General features: G+C 35.3%; 1 protein-coding gene across 7 annotated transcripts in view; it reads left to right on the top strand.

Annotated features, from left to right (window-relative positions):
* The window catches only part of LOC127870864 (poly(A) polymerase type 3-like), a 125,677-nt gene that overhangs the window by 80,155 nt on the left and 24,487 nt on the right, over positions 1-21,035 (top strand). For all 7 annotated transcript variants that reach the window (XR_008044956.1, XM_052413422.1, XM_052413421.1 and 4 more), the window contains 12 exons: positions 537-695; positions 1,063-1,129; positions 1,536-1,620; positions 3,009-3,118; positions 3,725-3,778; positions 7,221-7,332; positions 10,074-10,163; positions 14,492-14,630; positions 15,385-15,460; positions 16,028-16,148; positions 17,507-17,597; positions 20,281-20,334. Coding sequence is in view for 6 of the 7 variants with exons in the window: in XM_052413422.1 (XP_052269382.1) it covers positions 541-695; positions 1,063-1,129; positions 1,536-1,620; positions 3,009-3,118; positions 3,725-3,778; positions 7,221-7,332; positions 10,074-10,163; positions 14,492-14,630; positions 15,385-15,460; positions 16,028-16,148; positions 17,507-17,597; positions 20,281-20,334 (1,154 nt within the window). In the remaining variant the exon portion in view is untranslated. The remainder of the gene's footprint in view (positions 1-536; positions 696-1,062; positions 1,130-1,535; positions 1,621-3,008; positions 3,119-3,724; positions 3,779-7,220; positions 7,333-10,073; positions 10,164-14,491; positions 14,631-15,384; positions 15,461-16,027; positions 16,149-17,506; positions 17,598-20,280; positions 20,335-21,035) is intronic.

The following is a 21,035-nucleotide window of genomic DNA, read 5'->3' on the forward strand; positions in this document are numbered from 1 at the left end:
TTTCAAATTATGAGGTTTACAGTTAATGTGATATTTCATGTTTGGGCAAGTGGCTTTACGTTCAGGGGAAGTAGATTTTCTAAGTACTTGCCCGGCAGGGCAAGTTGGTTATTTGGTTAATGTTGAGCCCTGCTATGTATTATCAAACGCATGTTGTTTCATTTGTAATCCAAAAAGCATTTCCGGGTTTTATTGTTCATGTTAATGTAACAAAATGAAATAACAAATAAACATGTCTCATGTATTTTGACAAGGACCTATTCGGTTTGTTTATGTCCTTGGTGTCTAGTAAATCCTTTGTGGTTATTAACGCATACGAAAATTAAACTTTATGTACAACATGCAATTGTGTATGCTTCTGCGATAGAATAAATCCTTTCACTTTTTTCAGTCCATTTCAATTCAAATTAATTAAGGGTTTAAATATTGAACTTGCCATTGCACATCGCAGTCTGTACTAACATTTTGAGTCATTTTTTGCATGGAATTTTTTATTCAAATTTATTAGCAATGTTATATTTATTATTTTCTTGCAGGACCATGCCTTTAAATCATAGTGCTCAAAAGGTCCTTGGGATTTCAACACCCATCAACACTGATGGCCCAAAACCGGTTGACATCAAGCTTACAGCCAAATTGACAGACTTTATGAGGCCATATGGTGTATTTGAGAGTGATGATGAGTTAGCTCATAGGTATATAGTGATTTTGCTAAATGCTTGTATAAATTATTTAATATTTTCTGCCATAAAGAAAGTTTATGTGCATAAATCAATTTTTTAACAATAACTTTTGCACATTTCCATTGCTACATTGTAGACTTATTATTCTTTAACTATTCTTTACCCCCCCCCCCCCCAAAAAAAAGACGCACACTGTTGGTTAAAAGGACCATTTTCTTTTACTTTGTGTGTTCAGGTTTACTGCTTTCATCTGTTATAACAGTTACTTGTGGAAATTACAATTGTGTCGATGAACTTAGTATGACAACCTGAAGTGCATTAAACTAACAACTACATTTGGTTCACATATTGTACAGCTTTATCTCATTCACATTTGCAGAATGGATGTTTTGAACAAAGTAAATCTACTTGTTCGAGAATGGATACGTGATGTGAGTCGAAAAAAGGTATGTGTCAGCAAAATACAATATCTTTTGCCTTTTATTGAATATTTGATAGACTGAGTTTCAGGTTTTCCAAAAAGTATAATATTTAATATAAATTTTCTTAAGATCAAAATAATTTTCAAAAAGTGTGGGGATATTGTGGTTATCTCCGCCGTCAGTCTGTCCGTCCGTCTGCCGCGCCATTTCTAGTTCAATATGTTTCCACAATCAATGCTATTCAGAATGATGTAAAATTGATCTATGGCTCAAACAATTTTTATGGAAACTGTTTTGTGGAAGCTAATGAAATGTAAAAAATAAAACCTGTGTGTTAATAAGCTGCTCTGAGCTTTGTTATTTATTACTTCTCTTTGTGTTGCGAAAAAACACCTCATTGTTTAACATGCTTACTACTATTTTTATTCAGAACAATATACCAGAAAGTAAGATTGATTCCTTTGGCGGAATGGTGTGTACTTTTGGGTCCTATCGTTTAGGAGTTCACACTAAAGGTAATATATACATTTAGTTATTTTTCTGCTGTTAATTTGTTTCATAATTCCACATTGATACATGAATAGAATGTACCTGTATGATATAGAGGATATTTGTTGGATTCGGTGGATTATAGATTTTAATTCACGAGTGATCATAGAAAATGATATTTTCTATGATCACGAGTGAATTAAAGTCGATATTCCACCGAATCCAGCAGATTTTCTTTTTATTTTATGCTTTTTTTCACAGTTTATATACATTGTTAAAGATTAACTTAAGATTTTCGCTGTGATAATGACGTCATTTTGTCAAAAAAATGACCTCATTTTACAGTAAACAGTGAAAATTATCGATAATTTTCACTGATAATTTTCACTGTTTTTAAACAGTGAAATTATCAGTTTTAATTCACTGATATTTCTCTATAAACCACCGGAAAGCATAAAATAAAGATTTAGTGTTACTCTTATTTGTGCTTGATTGGCTATTTAAATCTGAAATTCTGTGAAGTGCTTCTTACTTCATGTCCTGGGAAGAACCAGTACTTTGTGTTCACTCCAGGTAGATCATAACTCACCATGGATAGAGAGTTAAATTTTTATGCGCCGGTAGAGTGGCATATAGCAGTTGAACTGTCCGTCAGTCTGACTGTCTGTCTGTCCGAAAACTTTAACATTGGCCATAACTTTTGCAATATTGAAGATAGCAACTTGATATTTGGCATGCATGTGTATCTCATGAAGCTGCACATTTTGAGTGGTGAAAGGTTAAGGTCATCCTTCAAGGTCAAAAGTCAACAAATAGAATCCAAGGGAAGTTATAAGGGAGATAATTTTAAACCTGCCGAATAATATATTGAAATTGTATTTCAAAGCGGCAGCAATAGGGGGCATTGTGTTTCTGGCAAACACATCTCTTGTTCCCTCTTAAATCCAAATATTCTACACTAATGTTATTTTAAGACTGTCGCCACAAGCCAAAATGATTTTTGTTTTATGTTCAGAGTTCTTACTTGAAGGGAATTGTATACTGTAGAAGCGTGTGCCTCTGTAAATTATTGTTTTAATGAGTACAGCTTGTAGGTAGGCTCCATGGTTTTTAAACTATTTCTATTGTTTGTATTAGAAAAATTTAAAGATCAGTCTTAAACCATAAACCTTACAGAATCTTGTGTCTCATAAAGAGGTGAGAAAATATCAATGTTTACTACTTTAAAGTAAGTGACATTTACACTCAAGTAGCAAACATTTATATTTTCTTGCCTATTTGTCATGAAATAATATTTACCAGTGAACGTTTTATAATACAATATGCCAAAAGTTAAATATTTGAGTCCTTATTTATGTTTTTCACTTAATGAAACTGGGAGTAAGCAATGGCATGTCCATGTCTCAACTTGCAGGTGCTGATATTGATACCCTGTGTGTGGCACCAAGGCATGTGGAGCGCACTGATTTCTTCTCCTCCTTCATTGAGCTTCTTAAGGAACAGTCCGAAGTGAAAGATCTCAGGGTTTGTCTTTTTGTTGAAATATTTATGGCTTAAATTTATTTCTAATAATAAAATATTTACTTTGTGACCCAATTGAAGGAAATTCTTTGTAAAGGAATAAAAAGAATATTTTTTATTCATTAGCTCGGCTGTTTTCGGAGAAAACCCGAGGTATTGTCATAGCCAGCTTGTCGTGACGTGTTGTGTCCGTTGTCGTGTCCGCCATCAGCGTCGTGCTTAAACCTTAACATTTTGTTAAGGTTTTGAACATTGGCTCTAAAATCAAAGTGCTTCTACCTACAACTTTGAAACTTCATGTGTAGCTGCACCTTGATGAGTTCTTTACGCCACACCCATATTTGGGTCACTAGGTCAAAGGTCACTGTGACCTCTAAAAAAAAAAAATCTGACAAGCTTTAATTTCTTCAAAAATGCAACCGCAGCCGAGCTCTTGTTTTAAATAAATTTACTTACTGGTATAAAATCATATTAAGAAATTAAAACAAAAAAAAAAAATTTAAAAAAACATTAAGGTATATTAAGGTTAAAATACTGAGAAAATTAAGGAGTGATTAAATGCCTAGTGTAAATACTGACCTAATTCTGTACTTTTCATGTGGTTCACAGGCTGTGGAGGAGGCATATGTTCCTGTTATCAAGATGTCGTTTGATGGGATTGAGGTGGGTATCAGGATTGTTTGTGGTATAATTGTGGAATGGTGTGGAATAATTGTTAGTGTAATTCTAAAATGGTGTGGTATACTTGGTGGTATAATTGTGGAATGGTGTGGTGTAACTGTTGGTATAATTGTGGAATTGTTTGGTATAATGGTTGGTATAATTGTGGAATGGTGTGGTATTATTGTAGAATGGTGTGGTGTAATTGTTAGTATAATTGTGAAATGGTGTGGGGTAATTGTTGGTATAATTGTGGAATGGTGTGGTATAATGTTTGGTATAATTATACCTCCATTACCATTGGTAATTGGGGCTATATAGGAGTCACTCTGTCGGTCTGTCCTGAAATTTCATCCGATCTTCACCAAACTTGGTCACAAGTTGTATCTTGATAATGTATTGGTCAAGTTTGAATATGGGTCATGCCGGGTCAAAAACTAGGTCATGGGGTCACTTAGTGTGTTTTAAACCGAAAGTTTGTGCAGACCATAACTATGTCATTTATCGTTAGATTTTGAAATAACTTAGAACATTTGTTCACCATCTTGTGACGGTGTGTCGTGTGAAGAAAGTATGTTGATATCTCCATGGTCAAGGTCACACTTGGAGATCAAAGGTCAAATGCTTGTCCGGGCCATAACTTTATCATTTATTATGAGATTTTAAAATCATGTGGCACGTTTGTTCACAATCATTGGACAATGTGTCATGCCAAAGAATTATGTCAATATCTCCAAGAGTAAAGTCACACTTGGAGTTCAAAAGTGAAAAATGGCCATAAATGAGCTTGTCTGGACCATATCTATGTCATTAATTGTGAGATTTTAAAATGACTCTGTACATTAATTTTGTTCACAGTCATTGGACGGCATGTCATGCCAAAGAATTAAAGAGTGCAAATGGCCATAAATAATAATGGCATAATAATTCTTAAAAATCGCCATAAATTTGATTCTCTTGTTTTGTGAAGACAACATGCAAAATAGTCTGTGTCAATGCGGCAGGTGGGGGTATACATCACGTCTGTGACAAAGCTCTAGATGTGGATTGGTGTGTAATTGGTTGGTATAATTGTGGAATGGTGTGGTAAAATTGTTGGTATAATTGTGGAATGGTTTGGTATAATGGTTGGTATAATTGTGGAATGGTCTGGTAGGATTGCGGATATATTTGTGGAATGGTGTGGTATAATTGTGGAATGGTATGGTTTAATAGTTGGTATAATTGTGGAATGGTGTGGTAGAACTGTGGATATATTTGTGGAATGGTGTGGTATAATTGTTGGTATAATTGTGAAATACTGTGGTATGATTGTTGATATAATTGTGGAATGGTGTGGTATAATTGTGGAATGGTATGGTTTAATAGTTGGTATAATTGTGGAATGGTGTGGTAGAACTGTGGATATATTTGTGGAATGGTGTGGTATAATTGTTGGTATAATTGTGAAATACTGTGGTATGATTGTTGATATAATTGTGGAATGGTGTGGTAGAACTGTGGATATATTTGTGGAATACTGTGGTATAATTGTTGGTATAATTGTGAAATGGTGTGGTATGATTGTTGGTATATTTGTGGAATGGTGTGGTATAAACAAAAATTGTTGAATGGTGTGGTATTATTGTGGAATGGTATGGTAGAACTGTGGATATATTTGTGAAATGGTGTGGTAAAATTGTTGGTATAATTGTGGAATGGTGTGGTGTAATTGTTGTTATAATTGTGGAATGGTGTGGTATGATTGTAGAATGGTGTGGTGTAATTGTTGGTATGATTGTCGAATGGTGTTGTGTAATTGTTGGTATAATTGTGGAATGGTGTTGTATGATTGTTGGTATAATTGTGGAATGGTGTTGTGTAATTGTTGGTATAATTGTGGAATGGTGTTGTGTAATTGTTGGTATGATTGTGGCATGGTGTTGTGTAATTGTTGGTATAATTGTGGAGTGGTGTGGTATGATTGTAGAATGGTGTGGTGTTATTGTTGGTATAATTGTGGAATGGTGTGGTATAACGGTTGGTCTAATTGTGGAATGGTGTTGTATAATGGTTGGTATAATTGTGGAATGGTGTGGTGTAATTGTGGATTTTTTTGGTATGATTGTTGAGATAATTGTGGAATGGGTGGTGTAATGGTTGGTATAATTGTGAAATGGAGTGGTATGATTGTTGGTGTAATTGTGGAATGGTGTGGTATAATTGTGGTATGATTGTTGGTATAAGTGTGGAATGGTGTGGTATGATTGGTGGAATAATTGTGGCATGGTATGATTTAATTGTTGGCATAATAATAATAAAATAGTGTGTTATGATTGGTGGTATAATTGTGGATTGGTGTGGTGTAATTGTGGAATGATGTTCTATTCTTAATGGTGTAAGTGATGAATGGTGTGGTATAATTATTGGTATATTTGTGGAATGGTGTGGTATAATTAATGGTATAATTGTGGAATGATGGGGTATGATTGTTTGTATAATTGTGGAATGGTGTGGTATTAATTTTATAATTGTGGAATGGTATGGTATAATTAAAAGTATAATTGTGGAATGGTGTGGTGTAATTTTTGGTATAATTGTGGAATGGTATGGTATATTTTTTGTATCATTGTGGAATGATGTGGAATAATTGTTGGTATAATGAGAGAATGGTGTGGTATTATTATTGGTATAATTGTGGAATGCTGTGGTATGTTTGTTGGTATAATTGTAGAATGGTGTGGTATAATAAATGGTATAATTGTGGAACGGCAATTATTGGTTTGTGTATTCAAAAGAGTTAAATGATACTGGAAGGTTATTTAGACTATACATTTTTGCAATGTTATTTTTACCCATCTTTTTAGCTCGGCTATTTTCGGAGAAAACCTGAGGTATTGTCATAGCCAGTTCGTCGTCCGACGTCCACGTCGTGCTAAAACCTTTACATTTTGTTAAGGTTTTGAACATTGGCTCTTAAATCAAAGTGCTTCAACCTACAACCTTGAAACTTCACATGTAGCTGCACCTTGATAAGTTCTACATGCCACACCCATTTTTGGGTCACTAGGTCGAAGGTCAAGGGCACTGTGACCTCTGAAAAAAAAAATTCTGACAAGCTTTCATTAATTAAAAACTGCACCCGCAGCCGAGCGTGGCACCCGTTATGCGGTGCTCTTGTTTCAGTTTTATCATAGATCAAATGCTTTTATTGTTTAAGTAAAATAATATACATGTATGTATTAAACAGGCATTATCAGGGCCATAGACATTTATTCAGAAAAGAATTAACATATTTCATTGAGCTTAAAATTTGTCAAATATTTCATATTAGCTCAAGCTGTTAATCTGTTGCATATTTGGCTTACAATTCATGATATTTTGAGGATCGAGATAAAAAAAAACTTATTTTTTGACATTGATTTCTGAAATCTTGTCATGAACTGTTTGTTATGTTCTGTTGTAGCTGGATATGTTGTTTGCCAGACTGGCGTTACCCACAATCCCAGAGGATATTGATCTGAGAGACGAGACACTTCTGAAGAACCTCGACCAGAAGTGTGTACGCAGTCTCAACGGTAGGTGTTCCCAAAACGCGATGTTCCTTGTAGTTTTGGTATTCTGTATGATAAATCATTAATGGTAGCCTTTACATCATAATTTGTATGTACATTTGTTAGTTCTTGTGTTATGCATTAAAAATATATGTGCCTGGTTCTGGGAAAATGGGGTTTAATGCTTGTTAGTGACCTCTTAGATAAGCCTGTTCAGTTTGCTTTGGCTAATCAGGGCCGACACTTCATGCCTGAATTGGATTTTTGCTAAGAAAAGACTTCCTGTAAACAAAAATACTAATTAAGCAGGAAGTGTTGTCCCTAATTAGCCTGTGCTGACTGATCCCAGAATGAGACTCAGATATTATTATCAGGGTTCTGCTTTAAAATGAAAAGTTTGATAGCACTCACACAAATTGGATATTGCAGGTCTGTTGCAAATTTTGAAAGCTTTGATAGTTTTATTTTTTATGTCCCCCAGTCTATACTGGGGAACATATTGTTTTTGCCCTGTCTGTTTGTTGGTTTGTTTGCGTCGAACTTAAACATTGGCCGTAACTTTTGCAATATTGAAGATAGCAACTTGATATTTGGCATGCATGTGTATGTCAGGGAGCTGCACATTTTGAGTGGTGAAAGGTCAAGGTCATCCTTCAAGGTCAAATATGTGGGGGGACATAGTGTTTCACAAACACATCTTTATTTTTATTACTGCAACTTTGGAAGTACAATAACAAATACTTAAGAGTAAATTTATTCAAAAATTTCCATTTATGCCAGTCCTGCATTATGGCCAGTCCAACAAAATAAATACTGCACTTGATCATGAGTTGATTTACAAAGTTATTGATTGGGTTTTGATTTTTAAACAGTAATCATTGATATGATGTATTAGGTATGCCTTTATTTGCAAGCAGGGCTTGCTCTGCCATCTGCCAAATCAGCAAATGGCTACAAATGAGAAAATTTGGCTCAAGAAATTTCCCTTTCTTCATAATCACCCATCAAATATCCAAAATAATAAGGATTCAGACATAACAAGGTAAATTTGGCTATAGATAAGTTTGACCCAGCTGGAGCCCTGACAAGGCAAGGGTTTTCCTAGCTATAATGGGAAAAGGATTGGTCAAATTGGGATTTTTTAAATTGTTAAAATGGCAAATTTGGGGGGAAAAAATCGACAAAATGGACCAAATTGGGAATTTTTTTATCAACAAATATTGACACATCAGATCAGTTTCTGGCCATTTAAAAAAAAAAATCATGCTTAAAGTCCACTGATTTGGGAAAAACTAATTTAATATAACTTTTTATAATAATTCAAAGTTGAGGACAAAATCATATCAATTATAGTTATATAATTTTTAAGATATTTATTAAATAAAATTGAGATGTAATTATCATTAGATACTTCTTTCTGTGTTTGTTTTACGTCCTTTTTTTAAAAGCAGGAAAACCCCTGCAAGGGTGTTTCAGGGCCCTTGCTACACTTTGGGGGATTGGGGCTGAGGCCCTTAGAGGGGGTCGAAAAGGGGAATTTTAGAAAATCTTTTCACCAACCATTCAACACTTAAAATTGCTATATTTTAATGTAATTTACATAAATATACATTTAACATACATGCCATACGTCCCGGATTGTCCGGGACAGTCCCGGAAATGAAGAACTTGTCCCGCTGTCCCGGAAATCTGTCAAATGTCCCAGAATTTACAAAATCCATATATACATGTACCTTATCTTAGGCTTAAATGCACCTCAAATCTGTGTATATCTGCAGCTTCTCCATGACAATGCCTACCCGAATAGGCAGACTACGCTACGTGTCAAAATCGATCAATTAACAGGGGTCCTGTTATCATATCGATTGTCTCACGTTCGCGGTCAAACCGAAAAGGCGGCATTGTGTAATGTGGTTGTTAATTGACTTTAATCTACTACGTCATTATTTCCCGCTGCGTAAGGGCAAAGGATAGTTGTTCACACATCGGAAGTCCAACATCGCTGAGTAAAAAATTAAAAGCAGTTTATGTTCGCACGTTTAACCGACAAAGAAGTTGAGTAAAAAAGTACAAATAAGTGTGTAACTAATGTGTGACTGTCCCGATTTTAAGTTGACGATCTACCGGTACTGTTTTGTTGTATTTGTTTTATTGTGATTGGTTGTATGTATTGTGAATTGATTTGAGTTGACGATCTAACGGTACTGTATTGTTGTGTTTTTTATTATATAAATGTTATAAATGAATAAAGGCATATCAACAACTACGCGTTAAACACCGGTCTCAATAACAATAACGACGTGATGTCACCATCTATGTTTAGAACGCTTACATTGAAAACACGTGGCTTGTATCTAGTAACGGAAGTAGTAATGTTTAATTTGACGTTGATAGATCAAGTGTATTTCGGATAGGCTTTCGAACTTTTGCAATTAACGATGCGAAACAAAAAAAAACGTACCAAAAATGTATATGTCTATAAATATCGCTACATTTTATACATGTCCCGGAAAATCGGCAAAAGTCCCGGACAATTTAACTCAATGTCCCGGAATTGGTCTGAAAAATTATGGCATGTATGCATTTAATCAAATGTTAATAGCATGATTACAGCTGGCAACATAGGTATAAAAAAAATGTTTTAGGAGGGGGGAATTTTTAGCTAAAATAGGGGAAAAAAGTATACTATTTTAAGGGGGGAATGGGGCCGAAATGAGGGCCCTGTGTTTTATTCCGTGATTCCATTTCTTCCTTTCTCTTTACAGGGTGCAGAGTCACAGATGAGATCTTACACCTTGTTCCAAATGTGGACAACTTCAGAATGACTCTCAGGGCCATCAAATTATGGGCAAAGAGTAAGTACCCTACGATTATATAGAAAATGTGCGTTTTGCAATTACCTGAGTGTGTAAGGCTTGGGTTTTATGATCATGCAGATAAAATAAGAAGTTTGGCTTCTGATTAATGCATGTACGCTAACAAACATGTGATGCCATAGTTCTAGCTTCTTGCTTTTCAAGTATACTAAGCATCTTTTAAGATATAACCTGTGTTTCGCCAAAATCGGTCTTAGGCCATATGTGGCGAGCATTGTTCCGGACCAGATGGTGCCAATGGGCAGTCTGGTCAGGAGTTACCCTGTCTGCTAAACAGACTAAAAATCCAGACAGTGGCTTTAACTGATGGTAAATTCAACACTCTTAATCGTATGGAATAACCAATTGATGTAATACATTAGACAATAGGCTATGTAATATATCACCATGCCTGCTAGGGTTACAGTCTTTCAAACAGCTTTGAGTGTGTATACACGTTTTTAGCTCACCTGAGCAATAGCTCGGGGTGAGCTATTGTGATCACTCAGCGTCCGGCGTCCGTCCGTCCGTCTGTCTGTAAACAATTTGTAAACATCTTCTTCTACTAAACCATTGAGCCAATTTCAACTAAATTTCATGTGGAGCATCCCTAGGTCATTGGACAAAAGAATTGTTTAAAAAAATTTGATCGCATAACCAAGATGGCCGCCATGACCATATATGGTAAAAACCTTAAAAAATCTTCTTGTCAGAAACCGCTCATCAGATTTTCAAAAAATTTCACAGGGATGACCTTTGAAGGCTCCCCTGAAAAAGTTGTTCAAAGAAATTTGATTCGTCAAAAAACATGGCCGCAGGAGCTCGTTGAACTTTGCATGTTTATTCGTTTTTGCCTATTTTGTGAAAACTTTCAAAATCTTCCACATTTTTTGTCCGATCCTTTCCAAATTTGCACAGTGTCTTTATATCAATGAGGACACGAACCCTACAAAAAATGAGCATTATTGGTCCATGAAGTACAGAATTACCTCCCCTTGAATTGAGAAAATGGTGTTTATGCAATAAAGTCCAAATTTTTCATCCAATTCTTTACAAACTTGCACAGTGTCTTCATATCAATGAAAACTCGAGCCCTGTCGAAAATGAGCAACATCGGACCATTAAATCCAGAATTATCTCCTTGAGATGGCAGATTTAGAAATAATTATAGTGTACTCTTTTTTCCAATTAATAGTGCTATTAGAGTAAAGGATTTGCTGGCTACAGGCCAGGTTTCTCTGACACGATTCTCTTCTGATGGCTTTGCTGCAGACCACATAAACCCTTAACCCAGAACAGTTAATTCTTTCTGCAAATGTTTGTGACTGTGGAAATCATTGAAATAAAAGGAGAAATTGCTGAAATTAGAATTTTCTCCTTTCATCACAATGCTTCCTACCCTATTAAATCAGTTTCTTCTTATTCACTAAGAGTATTTTAATAATTTATATATCAGATTAAAGAGAATAAAATTTTCTTTATTATGGTTTTTATCACGAAAATCCATAAAGGATAAGTGTTATTAATCGTTGCTTAATTATTGAACAATGCGAATTATCGGTATTGATTTTTTTCCTGACATGCCATCCCAGATATTAACCGCTTTCAGCTGTAGACTGTGCTTCAATACATCGCCGTGTTATTGACCTGAAAAATTGATACGCAGTTGGCATTAACACCGGTCATCGAGACAAATTACTGATGTGAAAACAAATCGTACATCGTAGAGGCTTAAATAAACAATTACATCTGATTAAAGATTAAAGATTGCTGCCGATTTAAATCAATTTGAGTACTTTTTGTGTATATTTAATGCCGAATGGGAAGCTGTGTTTAGACTTAAGTTGAGAAAAATGGCAACGAGATACTTGCCTGTTGGATATAAGGTGAAAGATCTTGAAGGTGCAATAAATAAGTGGCGCTGGGAATGGTTACACGAGAAAGACTACGCCGTAGTCTACCGCGGGGAGTGAACTGGTTGAGAAAAGTGGAATCTTGTGGAAAATCGGTTTGAGAAGTTTGTAAGAAAACCCTGAATTATCAGTCTTGTGGGAAGAAGGCATTTCGTCTCCACGCAGAGGACCCTTATCACATAAAGAATATAAGAACCATTAAGACCAACCAGGTAGGGTTTTTATTTTTTTAAACTAACACCCCGAATTTGGTCGCATTTTCTGTTGCTAAAGTTTACTGTTTAGGTTGTTTTGCATAAAAAATCGGCAAGATAGATCTAATAAATTTGCCACATTTTTTTATTAATAAGGTATGATTCATTGATTGTGAGCTTTTAAAACATTTTGACCTTTGAATAAAGCATAAAACAGGAAAAGAATTTTAACAGTAATTGAAAATACGATCAAATAAGCCATTTTTGCTGACTGGGACAGGTCTTTTTTAGTTAAATAAAATGTTTTATTGTCCCCAACATATGAGCCCAGCAGCAAGAAATGTTTTTTTTTTACTTTTTGTAAAACAAATATGGGCAACCTATCGTAACCCAAATTCGACGACACTCAAATTCGACGATGTTCTATTTTTATAATTAAATGGATGATTATTGTCTTGGAATCATTTCAAAGTAATACAGCGGAGTTTAAAATTATTATTTTGTGCTATTAAACATTTCATTATTTCTTTAATTATTTGCTAAATATTGCTTCATGTAACCGTTACATTGTCAAATTTGGGTCACACCGGGATACAATTATTAAGCATTCAAACAAAACGATTGGGATAAAAACTAGGGGAACCCATGCTGAAATGTTCAATTTTAACTGTTGAGCAGAAGCCACCATACCCAATTTTCTTAGGTGTATGTGGAGGCTTCTGGCAGCATGATTCTGTGAATATAAATGATGACATTTGATTCTGCATTTATTAAACATGTATTATTGACTTTAAAGTATGTGTGAAAAATATAATAATTTGTAACGACTGTTACAGGTTTTACCGGGTTCTTCAAAAGCAACACCTGCAGTCGAGTCCATGCCAGACAGAGGGTGCATGTGAATGAATTGCCTTTTGACTAACTTTTGTGGGTTCCTTTTCAAATACAAGAAGGTTTTTAAATATATGTGTATGTTGTTTTATTATGAAAATCGAAATACCAGAACAGGTACAGGCACGCTTTAAATGCGTCGAATCCAGGAGCTTCTGGGGGCCTGCGGCCCCCTTGTCCCCTGGACCCACCAAGGATCCTGTGGCCCCCTGGCCTCCAGCTTTAAGTTCAGGATTTTCAAAATATCCAACTTTGACCCCTGCAAATGCTTTGCTAAAACTTTGGCTACAGTTTCTAAAATTTGGCTACACAAAATTCCATTTGGCTAAAATGTTGGCTACAGAAATTTTTGGGCCAGGGGAGCCCTGTTTGGATTGTATTTGGGTCATCTAGGGTCAGCAACTAGGCACTGATCAAATAATAGAAAAACCTTGTGTAGACTATAGAGGTCACAGTTTTCATCAGACCTTAATGAAATATAGTCAGAATGTTTGTCTTGTTAAAATCTGGGTTGGGATTGAATTTGGGTCATCTAGGGTCAAAAACTAGGTCAGATTAAAAAAACAACTTTTGTAGACAGTAGAGGTCACAGTTTTCATTAAATCTTTATGAAATTTGACCAGAATATTATATATTAGGGTCATCTGGGGTCAAAAACTAGGTCACTAGGTCAAATCATAGAAAAACTTTGTGAAGACAATAGAGGTCATAGTTTTCATATGATCTTAATGAAATATGGTCAGAATGTTTATCTTGATAATATCTGATTTTGGATCGTATATGGGTCATCTGGGGTCAAAAATTAGGTCACCGGGCAAATTCTAGTAAAACCTTGTGTAGATGAAAGAGGTCACAGTTTTCATCACGTCTTAATGAAATTTTGTCAGAATGTATTAATTAATGAAATTTGGCTTGGGATTGTATACGAGTCTAATAAAATTTAAGATCATGAAGCAAGGTTAGTCAGGTGGGCGATTCAGGGCCATCATGGCCCTCTTGTTACAAAACATGCCCATCATGAAATTTTGCCTATCTGAATGGCCAATCACATCACCAATCAAACCTCAATGTCAACTGTCACTTTATGAGCAGCACTCTGGGAAAACGGGGCCTATTGCATGTGTGTAGTGTTGTCCTTGATTAGCCTGTGCAGTCCCCACAGGCTAATCAGGGACAACACTTTCCCCCTAGACTGAATTTTTGTTATAATTTAAACAAAATATTCCATATAAGTGGAAAGTGTCATCCCTGATTAGCCTTATCTGGCACTACACTTTGAGCACATGCATTAAGCCCCCGTTTCCCAGACTCATATATCTGTATATTTCAGAGAAAGGCATCTACTCCAACTCCCTGGGCTTTCTGGGCGGTGTTTCATGGGCCATGTTGGTCGCCCGCGTGTGTCAGCTCTACCCTAATGCAGATCCTTCCACTCTCCTGCACAAGTTCTTTGTGTTCTTGTGTCAATGGTAAAATCAGAGTGTATTTATAACCCCATAAAGGAAGTTGTTATGCCCCTTCAAAGAATGTTGGACAGTAGATATACATGTATAGAAGTCACGCTGTTTGTCGATTGTTTTGTTGGTTGGCAGGCTGTCTGTCTGTCAGCATTTAATGTGATAAGCAGTTTGAACTACTTTCACATTCTTCATGGATAGAATAGAAACTTGAAATATATCATCACTATGAAGTCTAGATAATCAAGACACTTCATCCCCTGTGATCCACGTATTTCTGAGATGGCCATGGATATAGCTTATAAATGTAGTGTGGAAATTAGGCATGTTTGTGACAAAATTCCAGTTTTGTTTTGAGCAGGGCTTGACATTAACAGAAGTCTGCAGCTCAGTTGGTAGAGCTCTAGACTGAACATATGTGAATTAAAGATGCATTCCTTACCCTGACATACTTGTGTTGAGATGTCTCATGTTATTTGTACAGCCATCTAAATATATTTATGATACAAGAAGGACAGTTGTAACTGGAATAGTATGTAGACTATGTATATGTAAACCAGCTCTCCCAGGAAGTGTGATAAGTTGAACTGACTGTCATGATATAACTAAAAAACAAAATGGTGAAAAAATAAACAATAAACAGAGAAACAAAACTGAAGCCATACCCAAATTATTGTTGAGCCTATTTTCCTTGGATCTCGTTTTGCTGGTTTTGACCGAGGTCTGACAGACTTTGCTGATACTAACAAAGGGCGTTTTGTTTCAGGGAATGGCCCAAACCTGTGTTACTAAAGGAGCTATCCATGGAAAACAAGCTGAACTTCACAGTGTGGGATCCAAGAGTAAGTGTTGCTTTGTTGCTATCCATGGCATTTATTTCCATGCATGAAATTTAAGTTCTATAAACAAATCTTTGATAGCAGCTTTGAAATGCTTAAAAGTCCATGGGGAGTGGTGAGTCGAGCCCAAGAATATCTTGCGCAACATTTGCTAATACTCGATACACAACACTTTTTTGTGCTTTCATTTTTAACAGCCATTTACAGCAAGTCAACACATAAAGACTTAAACAACTGCCACAGAATGTATCCTCTCTATCTATAGTGTCTCTTAAGCCTTCAAAGTGTCTAGGCACAAAGTACACACTGCAGTTTTCCACTGATTTCCATTGAAAATATTAAACAAACAAACAAAAACTCAAATGTATGTTTCACTTCAAGTAACAAAGTAGGTTACCAATGCTGTTAAAATTCATTTTGGTTAAAGTTTATTTCTTTTTTAAATACAAAATATTGTTAATATAAGTGTTAGACTATGCTCATCGATACATGAAGATAATTCAGCTGACATCTGCTTACACAGTCTGAACTGTCTTGTTTCTTACGGTGTTGAGACCTGGTTTGTTGTAGATCAACCCACAGGACCGTTTTCACCTGATGCCCGTCATTACCCCAGCCTATCCATGTCAGAACTCCACATTCAACGTCACACAGTCCACCAGACAGATCATGATGGAGGAATTCCAAGAAGGTGATAAATCTAGGATATGTCCTTGAAAGGGTTGAACTTCTCTCAAGCGTTTGCTTGTGGATTTATTTCCATTCATCCAAAACTATTTACATCACCATATGCTTGTTAAAGTGCCTGTCTCTTTTGTATATAATTGTTGAACGGCTAAACACTTGAAAATCACAAGCAATAATTTTGATAGTTTAGGAAATTAGACATAAGTTGCTCTGCTATTATCTCCCTTTTCAGATCAACTCCAAAGACGACAAAATCCTAAATAGGTCCTACTAATTTGAACTCTCTGCTTGTATGGTTGTTTCACATTTTGATATAGCAGGAAATAATTGCTTGTTTTTTCATGTTTTTATAAATTACTTGAGCATTTAACAATGTGTAAAAACCAAGTGTCCAATTCATGCATAGAAAAACTTCTAGTCGGCTCCAATTTGAGATTCAAGTTTTTTTTCAATACTTTACTGGTTGGGCAAGTGCTTTTTCTGATTTTAAAAATAATGATCCAGCCCAAAACTCCAGCCACACCAAAGACAAGTTGCCAAACTAACGAAATACTGTCCCAAAATTATTTTTTTGACGATTTCAATTTAAAAAAAAACAAACAAAAAAAGTCACTCGCAGTCTGTTCAGATTTTATGCTGTTTGCTGCTCATCAGTACCTAAGGTTTGGAGATGAAGCCTTAAAACATGAATCTAGTAAGAATGGTCTTCAATTAAAAATTAAAAAATAAAAATTAATATAACTTTCTAAGGGACTTCAAATAAATGAAATTACGTATTTAAGTGGGAAAAGGTTAAACTGCAGGGCAAGTGGATTGTAAGGCCTACTTGCTCTGCCGGTTGAATGGCTTTGGAAAAAATCTTCAGGGCCTGCACAGTCTTATTAGCTTACAAAGTGCAGAGATAAGTGAGATAAATGTCCACTTTGTAGTTCATAAGGGACAACAAACATAAATGACTAAACCAACAATAAGAGCCTTTCTGATTCTATTTAGTTATTTTGGGAGGTAACTGACTTCAGGTCTCCCATTAATTTTGATATAATTGTTGTGGTCTATTACCTTTCATAGGAAGATTGCTGTGTAGCTAATTTCTGTGTAAGCCTGTCTGCTTTCCCTGGGCTATTTGTTATTAAACAATCCGATAACATTATTTTTAAATGAAAAAATATAGATCTGTCAACTTGGAAAAATTGTTGTACAGTTTTATATGCTCATCTTTCTAGGAATAAGGTGTGTTATATTTTCTATAACATTATCCAAAGCATATTACCGTATGTTTAATAGATTGATACTCTATTTGATGCAAAAAAGAACACATTGTAGACATTTATTCATGTTAATAACATGTTGAATCTGTGGCAGGTTTGAAAGTGACCACTGACATCATTGAACAAGGAGAGAGTGCAGACTGGAGTCCATTGTTTGAACCCTCCAATTTCTTTCAGAAATACAAGTGAGTATGAGCTATTTTTATTTTGTTTACATATTTAATATTGTTGGGAATTATTAAGATTTACCCTTTTGCAAACATTAGCTGGATAAAATATGCTAGGATCTTTTTATTTTTTTATTATGTCCCCCACCACCAAAAAAAAGTCAAAGCGGCGCAGAAAGGGACATAGTGTTTCTGACAAACTGATTTCTTGTTTCTTAATGTATCTATTTATTGAGTGAATTAATTTACTTTTAACCAGTACAACTATCCTCATAAGATGGACATAAGAATGCAGGTTACAAGGCATTGGCCTAAAATGTTTTGTTTACTCCATTGATTTTCTGAGAAAACTTTGTATGATCCAGGCTCTGGGAGCTTATGCATGAGGGTAAAGAGTTGTCCCAGATAAACCAGGGATGATAATTTCCGCTTAATGGAATTTTTTGTTTTGAGGAAGTGTCTTCTTAACCGAAAATCTACAATTGTTGGAAAGTGTCGTCCTTGATTAGACTTTGTGGACTGTATTTGCTAATCTGGGACTATACTTTACTCACAACTTAGCTCACATTAATGAAGCCCTGTTTTCTCAGACACAGCTCATACCCTTTGTACAAGAACCATGGAAAGAACGAGAGTGGATAACATAGACCAGAAAATTTGTTTCACGCACTGCGATGCTTGAACAAGGACATGATGATTTTGCCAACATTAGTTATAGTGCTGATCACCATAATTGTCTAGATCAAACATGTGGATAGAAGTCTGTTTAATTTGATGACATAGGCTCACCCTGGGCTTAAAAAATGTTGTTCAAGCAGCCTTTATGTAGGTCTTCAGTGCGGTATATGTAACAGTATTTAAACCATAATTACATTTTAAAACAATATTTCAATCACTTCCCTGGGGTGGCAAAATTCTGTATTTGTGCTTAACTTCACTTTTTATGCTCCCCCCCAAAAAATTGGGGGGAGCATACAGTCGCCGCTTTGTCTGTCCGTCCGTCCGTCCGCGTGTCCATCCGTGCACAATTTTTGTCCGGGCTATTTCTCAGCACCTAATGACCGGAATTCAATGAAACTTTACGGGAAGCTTCAATACCAAGAGGAGATGTGCATATTATCAGCGGGTTCTTGTCGGATGATTTTTCATAGAGTTATGGCCCTTTGAAATTTTCCATTAACTGTAAATGTAGTGCAATTCTTGTCCAGGCTATTTCTCAGCAACTAATGACCGGAATTCAATGAAACTTAGAGTAATGACCCTTTGAAATTTTCTATATAAAAATTCTTGTCCCCCCAACTACTGTGCCCTCAAGACATTTCCTTTTATCTGAATATATAATGCAATATTGTGACAAAAAAACATTCGGGGAGCAACACCCGTCTCTGACGGTTTCTTGTTTTTCAATGCTGTTTGCAATTTCACCGTCAAGAAATTACACTGTAACTCCAATATAACGCTCTCCATTATAACGCTGAATCCAATATAACGGGGGTGGGTCTTGGATCCCGTTTTTTCGCCAACCTTCTATTTCAGATTTCTGATTCAAATTGATGTTATGCAACTTCATGTATTTTCAGACAATTAAAAGATGGCGGCGATCACATCTTGATTGCTTTATTCAACCGTCTGTTGAACTGATTTTAATCGCTTCGAGGTTAAACAACACCGACGGCTAATTGGTGTTAATCTGTTGTGTAATGTCAATAAAGGTGTGAAAAACTCGCGTGTCAGTGTTTATTACATGTAATCCCTATCAGAGCGGTTCGATGCGCTAATTTAAATAAGTTAAGTGCAAGCGGGATTCTATAAAATTTAAGTTATTCAAAACGATAAAAAACATTCTTACTTTGATATGATTGCAGTTTGACTATATAAAAGGAGCGGCTCTGAAATATACTGCGCAAAGTATAAAACAAGTTTTTCTGTCATTTCATTATCATTCTAGTATTTAGTTATTTAATCTTTCAGTTCGTGTACGAGAATTTAATTAAATAATCCAGACGGTTTATATACATGCTAACTCAGTGTAATTGTTAACAGAGATTCACTTTCATTTTTGCCTGGTATCAGAAAGTCCCCGGAAAGCACGTTTTTTGCATGACAGCGAATGACGCAATAAAACATTTCTTTGTACATGTATCATATTGCATTCAATCTAAATTTAAATTCGCTAATCCAATGAAAGCTCTGCCCCATAATGCACTGTTCTCTTTACACTTCTAAAAATGGCATATGCATATAGTTGTGTTTGTGAAATTCATAAACATATTTATCGTCATAAATGTTCAAGATTATTATTTTTTTAAGTGATGTAACTTTATTGGATTATCGGATAAATGTGCACATTAGAAAAGTGGTATGTATACTGTTATTGATACGATTCGGTTTATATGCATGTATTTGCGGATGACAACACAGCATGGCAATACACAGGACCTATATAATAAGCTATACTATACCTGTTTTTATAGCCCCCTGCAATAAACTTATAACGCGGATCCGTTTATAACGCTGTTGCGTGGCTTGGACCCCGTTCCCGCGTTATATTTGAGTTACAGTTTATATAGCACATTGTGTGAAATTAATTTGTCCGTACAATTCTGGCACAACATCAATAATACTGACAATTTTTGTCACCCCGGCTCCTGTTTCTTTGAGAACTATTTATAATGCCACGGAAACTATTGCTCTATTTCAGGCATTATATCGTACTTATATGTGCCGCCCAAGAGGAGAGCTCTTTTCTGGAATGGTAAGAAGAATGTACCATGGTTTCTAAAATATAACCCACACTTATTTTTTTTTAATCATAATTTTTTGCATCTTGCATATTTTACTAATTTAAAAAGAAAGAAAAACGATTGTGTTGTTTTATGATCTAGCAAACCTAATCATGCTTGAAATTACTATTTTCCTGTGTGTGATACTATTTGAAGGTTTAGATATGCATGTGCAATTTGTCAAAACAATAATTTTGTTTGTAATTAAAGAGGCTAAGTAATGTACACTGTTAAGTCTCACAGAGGTCTCGTAAAGGAAATTATTTTGTTGTTAAACAGTGTAATACATTTTATTCATGTTTATGAAAATGCTGTCTGCTTAAATGTAACTGAAAACAAACATATAAACAGGCATATCAAAATTAAAATTCTTTCAGTTTATATACAGACAAAGGCAAGTTAATTATTTATAGAAAATCACTTTACTTTTCTGCCAGTTTTCAGAAAATAGTTTTCACATTTTAATAAAATCCACTTTTTTATTGGTTGGTATAATTAGAGATAAACAGTTCTAAATGTGTGCACATTGCATTACTTGATTTACAGATTCTACAGGGGGAAAAACCTGCTCCACATTTTGCTTTGTACATCCAATTATGAAAAAAGGGAAAAGTTTGTGTTTATGAAATGTTGAAACACATTTTGTATCAATATTTGCCAGCATTTCATTTAA

This window comes from Dreissena polymorpha, chromosome 3, assembly GCF_020536995.1.
Source record: "Dreissena polymorpha isolate Duluth1 chromosome 3, UMN_Dpol_1.0, whole genome shotgun sequence".
In the NCBI taxonomy this organism is placed as follows: domain Eukaryota; kingdom Metazoa; phylum Mollusca; class Bivalvia; order Myida; family Dreissenidae; genus Dreissena; species Dreissena polymorpha.